General features: G+C 41.1%; 1 protein-coding gene and 1 long non-coding RNA gene across 4 annotated transcripts in view; one reads left to right on the plus strand and one right to left on the minus strand.

Annotated features, from left to right (window-relative positions):
• The window catches only part of irak4 (interleukin-1 receptor-associated kinase 4), a 29325-nt gene extending 12124 nt beyond the window's left edge, over nt 1–17201 (minus strand). Inside the window, exons 1-8 of one of the 3 annotated variants that reach the window (XM_078417414.1) lie at nt 16757–17201; nt 15020–15190; nt 12251–12393; nt 6647–6850; nt 3755–3915; nt 1808–1881; nt 1607–1721; nt 1386–1495 (exon numbers count right to left, since the gene is read on the minus strand). In XM_078417414.1, the coding sequence (XP_078273540.1) occupies nt 1386–1495; nt 1607–1721; nt 1808–1881; nt 3755–3915; nt 6647–6850; nt 12251–12393; nt 15020–15180 (968 nt within the window). In that variant the 5' untranslated portion in view covers nt 15181–15190; nt 16757–17201. Of the gene's footprint in view, nt 1–1385; nt 1496–1606; nt 1722–1807; nt 1882–3754; nt 3916–6646; nt 6851–12250; nt 12397–15019; nt 15191–16756 lie in introns of all 3 variants that reach the window. The other 2 variants (XM_078417413.1, XM_078417412.1) reach the window with 2 other exon arrangements.
• The window catches only part of LOC144603731 (uncharacterized), a 120969-nt gene continuing 119239 nt past the window's right edge, over nt 16861–18590 (plus strand). The window contains exon 1 of the long non-coding RNA XR_013548654.1: nt 16861–17090. This is a non-coding gene — a long non-coding RNA (uncharacterized LOC144603731). The remainder of the gene's footprint in view (nt 17091–18590) is intronic.

An 18590-nucleotide genomic window follows, 5' to 3' on the forward strand; every position in this document is an offset into this window, starting at 1 on the left:
GAGAATATACAAGGCCTGATTAGTAAGTTTGCAGACTTTAGTGAGGTGATATTTGGACCCTCAAGGGGCCTTGGGGGGTGTTGCAGAGCAGAGTACAGACTAAGAGTGCAGGTACATACTTCCCTGAAAACGGCATGACAAGTAGAAAGGGTGGTCAAGAAGACTTTTGATACACTGGCCTTCATCAGTCAGGAAATTGAGTATAAAAGTAGTTATCAAAATGCTGGAGTAACTCAGCAGGTCAGGCAGCATCTCAGGAGAGAAGGAATGGGTGACGTTTCAGGTCGAGACCCTTCTTCAAACCTTCGATTTGTACCAGCATCTGCAGTTATTTTCCAACAATAAAAGTTGTTATGTTATATTTCAATTGTGCAAAATGTTGGTGAAGTTGCATTTGGTGTCTGTGTGTTCGGTTTTGGTGACCCTGCTATAGGAACGAGGTCGTTAAGCTGGAAAGAGTGCAGAGAAGTTTACGAGGATGTTGAAAGGACTTGAGTGCCTGAGCTGTAGGACGAGGTTGAGCAGGCTAGGACTTTATTCTTTGGAGAGCAGGAGGATGATGAGTAATTTTGTAGAGGTGTATAGAATCATGAGGGGGAAATAGATAGGATGAATGCACAGTCTTTTACCCAGAGTAGGGAATTCAAGAACAAGAGGACATAAGTTTAAAGTGAGAGGGGGAAGATTTAATAGTAACCTGAGGGACAGGTTTTTCACACAGAGCGTAGTGGAACAAACTGCCAGATGAGGTACTGTGTGTGTAGGAAGGAACTGTAGATGTTGATTTATACTGACGATAGACACATAATGGTGGAGTAACTCAGTGGGTCAGGCAACATCTCTGGAGAAAAAGAATAGGTGATGTTTTGGGTTGGAACACTTTTTCAGGTGGTAGTTGTGGCAGGTACTAAAACAACATATAACAGGTATTTGGATAGGTACATTGAAAAGGAAGATTCACAGGGATATGGACTAAACATGGGCAGGTGGGACTAGTGTAGGTAAGGCATCTTGGTCAGCATGGACAAGTTGGGCCGAAGGGCCTGTTTCCGTGCTGTATGATTCTGAAGGTCACTGACATGAAATGTTAACCCAGTTTCTCCCTGCCCAGATAAAGCCTGATGTTGATTATTTCCAGCATTTTCTGTTTTATTTCAAATTTCCAACATCTGCAGTATTTTGCTTTTGGATTGATTTGCCAGAAATTGCACACTGATTAACAAAATCAGTGAATGTTTTTTTTGTTATGGAAAACTTGGATAATAATCAATGATTTCTTCAGTTAGTGCTTTTCCAAGCCATCTATAGATGAATGATAAGAAAATACCATAGATACAACACAAGAAATGCAAACAAATGTTAAAAACATTAAAGATATTTGTTACCTTTTAACATCACGATGAATATGATTATTTTCATGTAGGTATTTTAACCCATTAGCTGTACCCAAAGCAATCCCGCATCTTGTGTGCCAAGGAATTGGAGGTGTCTTTTCCTGAAAATGGTTAAGAATTAACTAATCAATAAATGAACGCCATTGTAGATCAATCAAAACTAATACAAAGATCACCATGTTCTGACTTTTATGAAACAGAAATGTTGTTACCCGACATGCTAATCTGTCCAGCAATGATCCATTGGGCATGTAATCATAAACCAGGCAGGGATGTTCCCAATCATTGGAAAAACCAAATAACTCGACCAAATTTTCATGTTGGCATCTGGAAATGTGTTACACCATCATGTTAAAAAATATTCTTCAAGACTAATAAAAGTAGCAACAACTATTTGTCGAAACTGGACATACCTCGCTAATGTTTTAACTTCTTGAAAGAACTGGCGCTTGAGCTCGTCAGGACTGATGTTTTGGTGACGTTCTGTCTGTGGGGGAAAAAAACCAAGATTAAGTTTATAATCAGTTGAGAACTCAGTCCAGCATGGATTTTCACAATCCTTTACACATCAAAGGGATAGAAAAGCAGGCAGAAGAAACTGCACGTTGTATTTTATTGAAGAAAATGAAGCAGGTAGAAGAAAAACACATTTTACAGATATTAGGTTATTCTATGGAATAATCAACGTTAGCATCAAATGAGCCAGCAATTTATATTTAACCCATGAGACAGTTGCTAATATCTCGCTTACACAGAGTCTTCATCCTGAAATAAAATGTACACTTTTGTTTTTAACAATGAATCTCTCCAGTTGGATTTAATAAGTCAATAATATTGCTATGATTTAAATTAATTTGAAGTTCAAAGGAATAATGTACCATTTATTATTTATTTTATATGTCAAGGGCAAAGGGATATTAAGGTGTTTTGTTCTCCTTCGTAGTGGACTGTTACTGTTTGCTTACTTGACTTTCTTTCTGTTGCATGACAGTGAGTGGCTATAACTCAATTAAATGAAACATGAATTACTGTAGTAAAGGCAATGGATGCAATAATTAGATGCAATGAATCCATCTCCTCTCATAACCACCTGCATTGCTATAAAGAGAACTGTGAATAATATTTTTTTTATTGCTCAAGCACGAGCAGCTTCCAGGACATACAAAATGGATTTGCAAAGTGCAGTTGACCAACCAAAAGCAATATTATGGTCCAATGATCAGTAAATTAGACAAAAAAAGGGTTGTACAACGCACAATCTACTGTATAAAACACTTAATTGTTTCATTTTAGAATCTATTTGTCTAGATTGCAGTGTCAAGCATTTTAGAAATAGGCACAAACCTCATTCAGTAAGACGGGTTGAAGAGGAAGCAGAGATTGACAAATGCATCTCTCAGCACATCGCAACTTGAAGTATTTGTAACGTCTCACTTGCACTCATAACTTATATTTTAATATACTTAGAAAAGCTGTTTATTGATGCCTTCATCTACTAAAAGTCTACTAGCTCTTCAGCGGGTAGTCTATAGAGCTCAGAAGATTATCGGAACACAGCTACCAGCCTTGGAAGGCATCTACAACACACGATGCCTCAGAAAAGCCACCAGCATTCACAAAGACTCCACACACCCCATGCAATAGTCTGTTCGAACTTCTACCATCTGGCAGACGCTACAAGGCCTTCTACGCCCGTACCTCCAGACTCAGGAACAGCTTCATCCCCAGGGCCATAGCTGCTCTGAACCGGTCCTGCTGAGCCGGATGGTCACATCGCACAGCGAACCGGCACAGACCTACTTGCACTTTATTCTGTTTTAAAACAGTTTCTAATTTTGTTTCACTGGGTTGTCTAAATTTATGCTGATTAGCGAATTAATTTATTGCATCATATGGAAGTTGCATTCCCAATCTCGTTGTACCCCTGTACAATGACAATAAAGATATATTGTATTGTAAAGGATGCGGAAAATTAATTCACCTAGCATTAATAGTATGTTTGATAAAGAGAACTCTCATCACTGTGTCATAAAGTGCATCCACATTTTAGAAATCAAATGTGAAGGATTTTCCCATTTTCCTATTACATCCCAAAAAAACATGTCTGACAATGCAGCATTCAATCACTAGGACACTCAAGGGCCAACTAGATTATGTAGATAGATCTGGTGTGGGATGTGTATTCATGACTTGACTCAGAAATATGACTTAGATTAGGCAACCTACTAATCACTATAAAAAATTACATAAATCTTGGATAATTTTCCAATTAATCTTCTTAAATCAATGATCTTTGAAAGTCCAACAAGAGAACATAGAAATCGAAGTTTTTAAATTATACGCGATAAGTTAGTACTCACTCCAGCCAATTTTTTCACAGCCACTGTTCTGTTATTTATGAAACATCTGTAAACAACTCCAAACCCTCCCTCGCCAATCTTACTGCCACCACGTGAAACTGGACGGCCATCAAAGTTACTAGTCTTCTGCATCAATTCATAATAGCTGAAAGTTTGAAGATCTGAAATGCAAATTACAAAACGTCAGCAAAACAAAATGACACATTATTTGCAACTTTAAAAAATTTGATTCAATAATTCCTTCTCTTTCTCTATAACCTTGTATTTATTATTGCCACCTCATTTAACTTACCACAGTTGTCAGACTTTGTACATTGTAATGAAAGGTATTAGTTTAAATATTTAATAATTTGCAGATGATAGCTCAAATTGGATATTTTTTCAATGCAAATTGCTAAATTTCAGAAGAAATAATCATAGTTCAGTTCCTGAAATTATTGTTTCAAAAATATTGTTTCAAAATGATCTTGTGCTGGCCCACCTGAAAAATATCACAAACTGCTGGACCCCCTGCAGTTTGCATACCAGACCAATAGATCAGTGGATGACGCAGTCAACCTAGGCCTGCACTTCATCCTCCAGCACCTAGACCCCCATTGTGCCAGAACTACTACACTCCAAATTCTCCCAGTTAACTGTGCCTGAACCCCTCTGTCAGTGGATCACCAACTTCCTGACTGACAGGAAGCAGCATGTGAGGCTGGGAAAGCACATCTCGGACCCGCAGACCCTCAGCATAGGAGCACCGCAAGGCTGCGCACTCTCCCCTCTCCTTTACTCTCTGTCAAGCTTCTCAAGTTTGCGGATGACACAACCCTGATTGGACTGATCCAGGATGGGGAGGAATCTGCCTACAGACAGGAAGTGACACAGCTGGCGTCCTGGTGCCATCGCAACAACCTGGAGCTCAATGCCCTTAAGACAGTTGAATTGAATGTAGACCTTACGAGAGCTCCCCCTCCCCTCCCCTCCCCCCACTCACCATCAACAACACCCCAATGGCATCTGTGGAGTCATTTAAGTTCCTTGGAACCATCATCTCCGGGGACCTAAAATGGGAGGCCACCATCGACTCCACAGTCAAAAAAGCCCAACAGAGGATGTACTTCCTGCGGCAGCAGCGAAAACACAATCTGCCACAGGCAATGATGGTCCAGTTTTACACTGCCATCATAGAGTCTGTCCTCACCTTCTCCATCATGGTCTGGTTTGGCTCAGCCACCAATCACGACATCCAGAGGCTGCAGCGCATCATTCGATCAGCCAAGAAGGTTGTTGGCTGCAACCTCCTCCCAAAAGACCAACTGTACACTGCAAGGACCAGGAAGCGAGCGGGTAAGATCATCTCTGACCCCTCTCACCCTAGCCACAAACTCTTTGAAGTACTTCCCTCTGGGAGGCAACTCCGGACTGTCAAAGCCGCCAAAGCCAGACATAAAAACAGCTTTTACAGAATACAGAATACAGAGCCTTTATTTGTCATTCGGTACCGAGGTACCGAACAAAATTACGTTACCAGCAGTCACACAAAAAAAGAAACAAGACACATAACCCCAACACAAACACCCATCACAGTGACTCCAAACACCCACTCACTGTGATGGAGGCAACAAAACTTCCGCTCTCTTCCCCACGCCCAAGTCCCCGCGGCCGAGCCACACTGGGCGCTAAAACATCCCACGGCCGAGCAGGGCGATGGAAGGCCCTGCGAGCAATAGCTCATCTCAACAGTCAAAAGTCTGTAGCCTCCTTTTGCTCTGGTATTTTATTTTATCCTTCACATGTTTCAATTATAATGTTTTATTTTTAATTGTCAAACTTTATATTGTGCTGTTATCCTTGCGAGCAAAGCACCAAGGCAAATTCCTTGAATGTATACGTACTTCGCTAATAAAATTTATTCAATTCAATTCAATTCAATTATTCTTGATTCTTTAATGACAAAATCCTAATTCAATCAGCTAAAACAAAACGCTGGAGGAACCCGGGTCAGGCAGCATCTGCAGAGGAAAAAGCACAGACCACATGTCGGGTTCGGATCTTTCTCCATGACTGGACTACAGAGGAGATAATTAGTACAAAGAGATGAGAAAAAGGGTTGAGGATAAGCAAGACCAAGCATAGACTAGGCAACTGCTTCACCAAACACTTGCGCTCTGTCTGCCAAGACCAGCTGGAGCTACCAGCTGCAGGCTACTGCAATTCCCCTTTGCCAACCTGTGGTTCCTCGGCCTCCTCCATTGCCAGAGTGAGGTCGCAGACATATTGGAAGAATAGCACTTCATATTCTACTTGGCTAGTCTACAACCCAACAGCATGAACATTGAATTCTCCAGTTTCAAGTAAACTGCACTCAATATTCTCTCTCCATCAGATCTACCTAGCTCTCTTACACACCTTTCTTTCCACTCCCACCTCCTTTCCCCACCTCTCGCCCCCTCGCCATCCAGTTCCTTCTCCCTCTGCTCATCACCCACCAATAGCACTCTTGGTCCCCTATTCCAACCACCTACCCCTTCCCTCCCTCTGGCTCTATATTTCACCATCTCCCACCCTTTGTCTTCACCTCCAGCCATTATGACTATCTCCACCCTTCTGCCCCCCCCCCCGATCAACTCCTCCTTACCAGGATCCACCTATCCCATGCCAGCTCATGCCCATCCCTTCCTCTCACCTCTTTCTCCCAATTATCTACCTTCTACTCGTCTTGAAAAACATCAAATGTCCACCTGTCTCCACAGATGCTGCCTGACCAGTTGAATTCCTCCAGTAGTCTGCTTTTTCTTCTAATGATAAGTCAACAGAATCGATTCAATAAGGACATGAGTGGTTTTTGTCATTATTTGTTATATTTTTATGCATATATAATCACAAACTGCCTATCTTACTTACTAGTTTCCAAAGAATCACACACGCTGATTTGCTGATTTGAACAGTCTGTCAATAAGGCAGTCTCCTGGGTCTTGCACTTTCTGCTGCCAATGGTAGTAGATTCACGCTCAGAAACCTGTATCATTGACTTACACGTGGTATTAGACGCAGAGGAATCGATTATTTTAGTTGGTGAACAAGATGGTTTCGTCTTTGATACTTCTCCTGGAAAATTAAATCATAGATTATAGTTAACACAAAACATGGAATATGATCATTAGGGCATTTGCTATTATATAAATCATTTTTTTAGATTCAGCCACCATGTAAATCAAGAGCAAATAATTACTTTTTGTTCTCAATAAAATGTATTAGGTGGTGGAAACACATAATTGACTTAACTAAACATCGGGAAATTAAATTTTCAAGATTAGATTTGATACTGCTACCACCAGAACAAAGACTACAAAAATAGATGCTTCAATTTTCAGAAAAACATATTCATCTGAAATGAACAAAAAACAAGGAAAAGCAGAAATACTTAGGAGATGATTCTGTTATTCCTACTCTCAGCTCCTCTGACCATCTTTTATTATCAACTTAATGTCAAATCCTCTTGTCCTCCACCATCTCCTTATCACTTTTATGAAGCTCCCTTGTTCTTTCTTACACTCCTCATTTCTTAATATTTATTTAATCTCCAACTTTTACTAACTCTTCCAATCTGCAAAAATGCTTCCTGGGATTCTGAGTATTTCCAGCACTCAGTTTCCATTTCATTAAAGGACTTGTAATTTCTCCAATCCTGATTAACAATTATTAGTGAGAGCAATTAATAATAACTTGATTGTGTTTCTGCTGATGTTTGTTTTCAATAATGTATGTTAATTTGTCAAAAATAAATGTCATTACATTATCTTATAGTATTAAGGGGAAAAAGAAACACATTTATGAAAAATTACATTATAGATCATTAGAGTACAGATGTCTGTTTTGAGTATCTTCATGAATCACGTAGGCTCACAAAAAGACACCATTTTTTAAAATCACAAAAATAGTTGTATACAGAATTATTTTACGTATCCTGTAACTAAAAACAAGCACTTTGATTGGTTATATTAAACTGATTATACAATTACAAGTTAAATATTCTACTTCAGCATTTGAAATACAAATAAAACTTTTCAAAAAATTATATAAAATATTTTGTTTACAGCAGTTACATAAGTTGAGGAAAATTAAATAATTGGTATGGCAAATCCTTTCTTCATTTATATATATTTATATATATTTGCTAAATGAGCACTGGATTGGATCAAAAATGGCTCATTATTAGTCCCTTCTGCAAACAGATACCCACTACAATTTAGCAGCAACATGTAACCATTTAGAAAATCTTTTGAATTGAGATTGATTAAATTAATAGGATCTTATCAGATGCAGAAATAACTTAATTTTGCAATGAGTAACATAGCCAATATTACATATCAAATCTATGACTTTATGCCATCCAGATTTACTTAAATAAGAATAAGACGCAACATTCGGTTAATGGGCCCCACATGATTATCTGTCGTTCAATAACATCATAGCTGATCTTTTATCTCAGTCGTATTTACCTGCACTAATCCTACATCCCTTGATTTCCTTAGTACTCAATATTCCATTGACCTTGGTTCCAAATATACTTAGTGATTAAGCATCAATAGATCTCTTCAGTACAGAATTCCAAAGATTTAACATTTGCTGGATGAAGCCATTTCTTCTCGTCTCCGTCCAAAATGGCCAAACACTTATTTGAGATTGCCAGCTTTGATCTAGACATCACAGCCAGGGCAAACATCACCACTGCATCCATCCTGTCGTGCTATCAAACTTTAGATATTTCAATAAGATCATTTTGCATTCCACGGGACTAGAGTGAGAATTGGCCCAGTCTTCTTAATATTATATTATATTTATTTCATATTTCAGATACAGCGCGGAAACAGGCCTTTTCGGCCCACCAAGTCCACGCCGCCCAGCGATCCCCACACATTAACACTATCCTACACACACTAGGGACAATTTTTTACATTTACCCAGTCAATTAACCTACATACCTGTACGTCTTTGGAGTGTGGGAGGAAACCGAAGTTCTCGGAAAAAACCCACGCAGGTCACGGGGAGAACGTACAAACTCCTTACAGTACAGCACCCGTAGTCAGGATCGAACCTGAGTCTCTGGCGCTGCATTCGCTGTAAGGCAGCAACTCTACCGCCTTACATGCCACCACCAATGTCCCTTTGAACTCACACGAATTCCCTGTATCACAATTTATTCTTCAACCTACTTTAGAGACTTGAGTACAAATGTTTTTGACAAACACCAGACGTACTATAATTTGGATAAGAAGTTAAACTGAGGTCCAACTGCTTTCTATGCTGAATCTATGTCACCCCCATCATTTATTTGTTAGAGAATTATAAAGATTTATTTTCCACTCGGTGGACATTTCTTCTCATCTGTCTTGAATGACCAACCCCTTATTTTGCAATTATGAAGCCCAATTCAATTCAATCTCAGTCAATGGAAATAATATATGTGTATTTACTCAGTCAATTCAGTTACAAATTTTATCCAAAAATGTAACATCCAACGGATAAGGATATTTCTTCAAATGGCCAACCCCTCACTTGAGGCTATAATCCCTGAATCTCGACACCACAGCCAGGTAAAGCATTACCACTGCATCCACCCTGTCAAGCTATCAGTAACTTAGTACATTTCAATAAAGTCATTTCTCATTTCACCAGACTCGAAGAAATGCCCAGTCTGCAATCTCTCCTCATATGTCTTGAAGTAACCTGGTGAACCCTTGCCGCATTCCCTCAATCAGGCCATTACTCATTGTCCTAAATTCAAGGGAGCTTAATCTCTTCCCTTAAAACAATGTCCTCATCCTAGGTATCAATGTGGCAAACCTCCGTTTTACCTCCTCAATGGCAAGTAAATCCTTTCATTGATAGGGAGACTAGATCTTTCGCAATATTCCAATTACTGTTACACCAGATTTCCTTACTATTTATGGTAAAATGCCTTTCCTCTTACACACAAATCCTCATGCCATCCAGGTTAACATATGATTTGCCTTCATAATTGCCTTGGTTTCTCTGCAATATTTCTCCAATTTGCGATGGGGCTCTGACAGTGGAGGGGGCCCAGGAGAGAAAGGTCAGTATGGGAATGGGAGGGGGAGTTAAAGTGTTGAGCTTGTAGGTTTACACAATCATGTAGGTTTACACAAACTCGTATTTTGCTTGGGCAGTGTACAAACCAGTGGTATGAATAGTGACTTCTCTAACTTCAAGTAACCTTTGCTTTCCCTCTCTCTCCATCCTTCCCCCATCCTAGTTTTCCGACCAGTCTGACTGTCCTCCTGATTTTGTCTTTGTATGCTTCGTTGTCACCTTCCCTTGGCTAACAATGATCTATTCTACATTTTCCTTGAGCTTCGTCCCCTTTGATATCCCGTTTTCACACCTTACCCTTCCATATCTCTGCGTCTCCCTCTCCCCTGACTCTTAGTCTGAAGAAGGGTCTCGACCCAAAACATTACCGATTCCTTCTATGCAGAGATGGATGCCTGTCCCGCTAAGTTACATCAGCATTTTGTGTCTACCTTCAGTGTAAACCAGCATCTGCAGTTCCTTCCTACACATAGTAAAGATATTGTCAAGTTGAGATTTATGAGGATTTTGCGAGGACTTAAGGGCATGAGCTATGGGAAAGGTGAAACAGGTTTGGACTTTACTCCTTGGAGCGCAGGTGGACGAGGAGTGATCTCATAGAGGTGTACAAAATCATGAGAGGAATAGATCGGGTAAATGCCCAGAGTAAGGGAATCGAGAACCAGAGGACATAGGTTTAAGGTGAGGTGGGAAAGATTTAATAAGAACTTGATGGGTTCATGTTTTTACACAAAGGGTCATGGTGTATGGAACAAGCAGATGGAGGTGCTAGTTGTGGCAGGTACTACTGCATTATTTAAGAAACATTTAGACAGCTACATGGATAGGATAGGTTTAGAGGGATATGGGTCAAATGCAGGCAGGTGGGGCTGGTGTTGCATTGGTCAGCGTGGACACAATGGAAGGAACTGTTTCCACGCTGACACTATGAGTCTAAAACTCGAGGACATAAGAGGAACTTAAAGGAGATCTATGGGGTACATTTTTCACACAGAGGATGGTGAAGAGTTGGAACAAGCTGCCAGAAAAGATAGTGGAGATAGGTAGTATTACAATATTTAATAGTATTTGTTGAGATACTGGGATAGGAAAGGAGTCAAGGCATACAGTCGTAATTTGGGCAAATGGGATTTGCATAGATAGGCATCAAGGTTGGCATGGATGAGGTGGTCCATAAATGCCTGTTTCCGTGCAGTTTCTTTCTATGATTCTACTGTAATTCTATCTAATTCCACCACCGCTTCTGACAATGCATTCTAGATATCAACCACTCTCTGTGTAATAGTCCTACCCGTCAGATTGCCTTTAAAACACTTTCCTCCAACCCTAAACCTATATCCTCATGTCTCCATGCTTTTTATTATCGTACAATGCTCCATCAAGTCATCACTCAAACTCCTTCATTCCATTGAAAACAAGCCCAACCTATTCAATCTTTTAATTTTTACGGCAGAGATAGATAGATCTCAGATAGATAGATTCATGATTAGTACGGGAGTCAATGGTTCTGGGGAGAAGGCAGGAGAATGGGGTTAGGAGAGAGAGATAGATCAGCCGCGATTGAATGGCGGAGTAGACGTGATGTGCTGAATGGCCTACTTCTGTTCCTATCACTTATGACATGACCAATCCATCAAATAATTGAAGTCCCCCATTCCAGGCAACAGCTTGGTGAATCTTCCTAACATCCTCTCATAGCAATCACATCTGTCCAACAGCATGAACAATTGCATGCAATGCTGCAAATGCAGCTTAACGTTGCCACATAACATTCCAACTCTTACATTCTGTGTCCTGACCGATGAAGGTAAGCATTTGTTACCTTTGTTACCATCATACTGAACTATGTTTCACATGGAGCGAATCACGACTCAGATCCCTAAGTCTCTCTGATCAACAGCATTGCCTGTCATTTACTGTACATGTCCTAACCCTATTTGACATCACAAAATGCATCACCTTGCACTTGTTGGGATTAAATTCCATCCACCAATAAAAACATATTGTTCAACCATTTTGTACCAGCAAGTAAAACTGATTGATATTGTTCCTATCAAAATGTTAACATATAGAATCTCAGCACAGATATATCTTGACATTCTACATGAGCTAAAAATTTAATTTATTTAATCTTTATATTTTCCTCTTAATTGACCATAAACTATGGAGATTCTCAGGTTTAAACAAAAAGAAAAAAAAAGTAGCTGATTATCATTCTTTCCTTTGATATTTTTAAGACTCAGTAAAAAGACAATTGAGATAATTATAACTCAGAAGAATCAGAGACTGCGATGCATATGGTTCTGGGTCTTAGGACCCATGAATGCTCCATAACAATGGTCCACAAAAAACAATTAGCATTAATTCATTGTACAGTATAATAAATTCAATTACCTGGAAGCAACAAGCTAGCTGCAGCTAGGAAATCATTTTGAATCAGGATTTCTACAAGCTCGAGGACTGTAGAATTAGTTGTTCCCCAGTCAAACAAAAGTTCTGCCGTGGGACTCTTCCCCATATGAACCACGCCTTCAAATCTCCTTTTGACAAGTTACATGAAATTAGTTTGTTCAATTTATGCAATTTTTATCTCAGCAACAACTAAAACCATAATTGAATTCTATGATTCTGATAATGCACTTTGATAAAAAATAATACAATATTCCTGATAATACATCATTTTCAGGTGATAAAGTGAAACAATTTGAATTATGCTCATAGTGGGAGTACAGGTCCAAGATCTGTCGTCTTTTTGAAATTAAAACAATCCAGAAGAAAACGTAATTGAACATTCCGTTTGTACACCGTCTTTTTTATTCACGTGCTTGTCATACTCCTACTCACGAGTTAGGAGCATGACAAAAAAAAAACCTGCAGATACTACAAAGGCCACTGTCGTTGACATTATGTCTGCAATGACAAACAGCGATCACCCCTCCATAAATATAGCAATTTATATGTACGTTTCAGTTGGTATGTTTCAGTTTCCCAAAACAAGCTGCTCCACGTAAACACTTCAGACTCTGGTGTCAGTGTAAATCCCCTTATGACTGAGCCTCAGAGTTCCCAACTCCGACCTTGACCCTGACTCCCGCTGCAAATCCAACCCACACTTTGGTCCCAGGCTTCAAATGTACAAGTGACCCAAGCTCCAGTCCCCAGCACCAGGCACACACCCGGCCCAAACTTCCGATCTCAGGTGTTCCCAACTCTGACCCTGGTTCTGGCCACACACCAGCTGTTGATATATCACTACAAGATATCAAATGCAATCCTTCTCACAGTAAACAGGATTCACCCAAAACTAGGATTCTCAAGAAATATGTAATGCGATCCAATGTTCTCAGTAATACAGCATGCAGATCCATGGGTAGCAAGTACGTGGATAACAAGGACATAATGTATATCTCAAAATAGGTTCAACTGGACCAAGACATAATTTTAAATTACTTGAATACTGCTAAAATATAAACTGGAATAATGATTAATAATGTCACAAATCATTTTCACAGAAGGCAAACTTGCAATAACAAAATACAAGCTTTGTATTTATTTAAAAGTATAATGTATCTTGAACTTGTAGGATCTATAACTGGTGTAGTTAGTTTCAGAAGTCTCCAATATGGGTTAAGACAAAAGCAGTAGTAACTGGCTGTGAAATATTCTATTTAATCTGAGGGATTCAGAGGAAAGGAAAGTGGAACAGAGGAAAAGGTATTTTTTGCAGAGGGAGGAACTTTGCCTGATAAATGTTCATATTTAGACTTACAAAAACAGAGCTTATAGTTTATAGAGGAATATTTCTAGACTGCAGGACAGTATCTGTGGATCGGTCATATGAGTAGAAATGTTACAAACCTTTAATGTAACTAAAGAAATTATTTGTAAAAGGTTAGATTATCTGATGCATCAACCAATGGTGATGGGAGCAATTGCCAGTGCTTGCTTCTGGTTGAAAGATCCAGAACAGATCGTCAGTTTGCTGGATCAGAGGCGCCCCTTCCTACTGCTAAACCACTGGCCTGCTGCCCTTCGGCAAATCAGGTTCCTCACCAATCTGGTGATCGGCGGCCTGTATATTCCAGGCTTTCCAGATGTTTCTCAGCGCACGGGGATTGCTCTGTGGTTGGAGGGCTCTGAATGGATGACACCCCAGGAAAGAAAAAGACCTTCTAGCTCAGTCTGGGATTTGTTGGGAGGATGGGGCGAGGAAAGGAATAAAGTACTGGGCTCTGGTCTCATAATCGAGGTGTATATTTAGGCATCATAAAAGATGGTAAAGGCAGCAGAACGTTTATTTTTTTCCATATCTTGCGGCTGCAAGTTATCAATGAGTCATCGACAAGCATCCAAACGACTATCCAGCCTAATGTAATTTGGATGATCAAGTAGGGTGGGGAGATACATATAAATGGCAGGATATGGAAAAGAATACAGGCAAAGAGGGACTTTGGAGTGAAAGTCAATGAATTTCTGAAGTTAACTGGACAGGTAGAAAAGGTAATTTTAATGGTGTATCTTCCGTTATTAGGTAAGACTTAAAATAGATCTTACCAGAACTGCACAAAATACTAAGTAAGCAAAAACTACAATACTGTATTTAATTCTAGTCATCACATCAGAAGAAGGATGTGATCAATAGCTCTGATGAGGATATTAGGGACATTCACGATGCTGTGGCAGGACAGAGGAATTTCAGATATGAGGAAAAATTAAATAAATGAATGCTTTTTTTGGAAAAGAAGAAGCTGAGGGGAAACTTAATGATGGTGTGTAAATTGCAAGTTAAAGTCAATGAGAAGTGTCTTTTTCTTTGATGGAATGGTCAAGGCTTAGGAAAAATAGATATAAAGTAGTTAGATGGATTACAGGGGAGTTGAAAAACTTATCATCCAGAAGATTTAAAGATTTTAGAACTCACTGTCAAAAAGTGTTCGCGGCAGAAATGCTTACAACATACTTGATGCGCAAATGAGAGCCAATATACCTCTTTAACAACTAGCATGAACTGAACTGTCTAAACAGCGTCCTTCTTTGCTGTAAATTTCTATCATTCTTTGAATGAAATGCTAATTTCTTAGCTGGATTCTTACACACAGTTATTTCACTGATGCAAATTATTAAGCAATTAAATAACTAAGTGCTGAGAGTAGTTTTGACTACCTTATATGTAACTGGCTGTATCTCGGCTCTCCAGTGGGTTTTTTAATGTTTACTGCCAACTTCTTCCACCCATCTTGTGGATCCAACATATCCGAAAGTTCCCGAATAAGCTTGTGGTTCAAGGAGCGAATGTAGGAGTTTGGGTCTATTGATGTACTCATCTTCCTTCATCTGTTAGAAAATAATTATTGTGTGATTTAAATTCACCGGGGGAAAAAAAGACACATACAAATAGTACCAGGATTAGGTAAAAGATAGGGTGGAGTAGGAAAGGTCTATTTTGAATGGTACGTCAATTGTTTACAAAGAAAACAATTTTAATTCCAAGGTAGGACGATGCTGCATGCCAGTTGAGACCACACAATAATTTTACAATATATATTAGTGCAAAAAACAAAAACCCAAAGTCCCTAGTGCAACCAAGGCAGTTCACAGTTCGGAGTTTAGTTGGCATTTGTAGTGTTCAGTAGCCTGATGGTTGTTGGGAAGACGTTGTTCGTGAGCCTGCACGTGACGGTTTTCAGACTCCTATACCGTCTTCCCTATGTCAGGAGTGAAATGAGAGCGTGGCCAGGGTGGTGTGGGTCCTTGATGATGCTGGCTGCCTTAAGGATCTGTACCTCCTACAGATCCTTTCAATACTGCTTTGTCAGTACCCACGATGGACCGAGCAGTGTCCACCACTCTGTGTAATTTCTTTTGTTCCTGGGCATTTGAGTTAGAGTCAACGAGTCATAGAGTGATACAGTTGCAGATGGCTAGGCCTAGCATACTGCCTGAGAATTTCCTACACTGATGGGCCACACAGTTGTGCAGCTTATGCAGCCACTGACTCAAAGTGCCAGAGAATCAGGTTCAATCCTGACCTTGGTTGGGTCCTTCTGTGTTGAGTTTGCAGTTTCTCCCAGTGACTGTGTGGGTTTCTTCTGGGTCATCCAGTTTCTTCCCATCCGAGAGATGTGTGGATCTCTAGGTTAATTGGCCACTTTAAATTGCTCTTAATGTGCAGGTTGACGGTAGAATCCGCAGTGGGTTGATAAGAATTCAAGAAGAATAAAAAAAACGGAGATTTTCCTTGGGTTCGTGTGAATGAGTTGATGGTTGGAGTGGATCCGGTGAGCCGAAGGTTCTAAATCCATATCTTTGACTATATCCTGGGACCAGGATGATTGATCCCTGACTCCAGCCACTCCGCTGTTTCGAGGCGTCTTTCAACAATTTGATGCAATTATCAATTAGTGAATCTCAGAGGGCGAGGAGGCATCTGTGGAGGGAATGGGGTTTCTGGTTGTGACGCTTCTTCAGTCTCATATGTATCTATTATGCTTCCACTGATGATGTATCTCTGGCTCGTCTCTCTTTTCTACAACAGCGATCAAAACTGACCTAATCATTGCGTCCAGCCTTTTCTAGATTTGCTCCAGATTTCGCACAACTTTTTTTTTTCTCTCTCTTTCTTCTAGTGTCCAACTAGTTTCGTCTCCCATCACAAAACCTGCGCTTACGCTGTACTCATGAAGGTCTGAAGAAGGGTCTGGACTCCAAACGTCACCCATTCCTTCTCTCCAGAGATGCTGCCTGTCCCGCTGAGTTACTCCAACACTCTTGTATCTACTCATGAAGTACACGATGCACTAAATTGACCTTGACGGATGTGACAACCCCCTGCCCTGCGAAGAGCAGACAGCAGTGTGTGATCTGCATTACTTTTAGTTTTCTAAATTACAACATCCCTACCATTTATTTCGCCAGTGCAAGGTTCCCAGGTACTTCCTCTTTATGGTGGGGTGGGGAAGAGACGGAGCAGCGATGATATTGCAGTCAGTTGCCGCAGACGCGGGGAAAGCGAGGAGTCATGCCGGCTGCGACCACATAGCGCTTGAGAGCCCCAACTGCCAGGAGCACAGGTGGGCCCCACCGCAGGCCCCAACCCCCGTTGCTATGGTGACCCTGGGCCCACCACTCACCCGCCCGCGCTCGCCGAGTCCGCTCAACGCAACGGCCGCTCCGCGCCGCGCCTTCACTTCCGCCCGGGCCTGTGGCTTTCCATGCGACGTCGCGATTGTGAAATGCAAGTTATTTCAAACTTTACCCCGTTATTTTTTTTAAAACGCTGCCTTTTGGGTTTTTTTTTCTGAAATCAGACCAACAGGAATGCCTTCGTCGAAAAAGCGCAGCTGGTGGAGGCGTCGCTTCTCTGGGCGGGGCGGGTCGGTTCCCTCCCACGTCCCGAAGCGAAGCCGTGCGGGGTTTGTAGATTATAGAGGAAGGAACTGCAGATGCTGGTTTCAACCAAAGCAAAAAGACAGACACAAAATGCTGGAGTAACTCCGCGTGGCAGGGAGCATCTCCGGAGAGAAGGAATGGGTGACGTTTCGGGTCGAGACCCTTCGTGAACGGGTGGTCGGTGTGAAGGGCCTGCTGCATATCTCAATAGACAATTGTTGTTGTTCGTCCTTCGGGTTCGAAGATGACCATGACTTCAGGATCTCTAAACAATGTAGGATGCTGGAAATTGGAAATAAAACAGGCGCCAATTCGGAGGGTAGGTGTGGGGGAGGGAGAAATAGAATTAACGATGGAAGTTGACGAGCAGTCTTCAGGGCAAGGAGAAATTGGAGATCAAACAGTTGCAGAGAAGAGGGAGGGGTAGAGTGAATTTAGGGAATGGCTATGATAATACAAAACCAATGGAGAAAATCCAGCGGAGACTTGTTCATGACAGCTGCTCTGTCTGGAGATTTTAATAAATGGAGATGAATGATGAAAGAGTGTGATTTTATTTGTATGAGGTACAGAGCAATGCAGCTGATAGGGAAATGAGCATTTTCCATGATCAGTCTGAAGAAGGGGCCCAATCCAAAAGGTCGCTCATCCATTTATCTCTCTTGATGCTGTTTGACCAGCTGAGTTCCAATTTGTTTTCCCCTTGCTTGTTGTCCCCCTTGACGCTGTCCCCACTGCCCTTCTGAAGGATGTCATTGCAATAGCCGGTCCCAGCATCCTCTCTATCATCAACAGTTCTCTGGCCACTGGCACTGTTCCAACCTGTTTCAAGCACGCAGTGGTCCAGCCCCTCCTGAAAAAACCTAACCTAGACCCCACCTTGCCTAGCAACTACAGACCCATTTACAAACTGCCATTCCTGTCAAAAGTCCTTGAAAAGGCAATTCTAAACCAATTACTGCCTTACCTACACCAAAATACCATCCTGGAAAGTTTCCAGTCAGGTTTCAGGGCCCACCACAGCACAGAGTCTGCCTTGTTGAAGGTACACAACGACCTGCTTCTCGCCATCGACACCGGCGATTGTGCAATCTTGCTCCTTCTCGACCTCAGCGCAGCGTTCGATACAGTGGACCACACCATCCCTATTGACTGTCTCCAGTACGGGGTTGGCGTTGATGGCACTGCCCTGAGCTGGTTCGTTTCTTACCTCAAAAATAGGAGTTTCTCCATCAACATAGGCAATTATTCCTCTTCCCCAGCTAGCCTCTCCTGTGGGGTTCCACAAGGCTCCATCCTAGGCCCCATTCTCTTCTCTCTATACATGCTCCACCTCGGCCGAATC

Source organism: Rhinoraja longicauda, chromosome 20 (assembly GCF_053455715.1).
Source record: "Rhinoraja longicauda isolate Sanriku21f chromosome 20, sRhiLon1.1, whole genome shotgun sequence".
Classification (NCBI taxonomy): domain Eukaryota; kingdom Metazoa; phylum Chordata; class Chondrichthyes; order Rajiformes; family Arhynchobatidae; genus Rhinoraja; species Rhinoraja longicauda.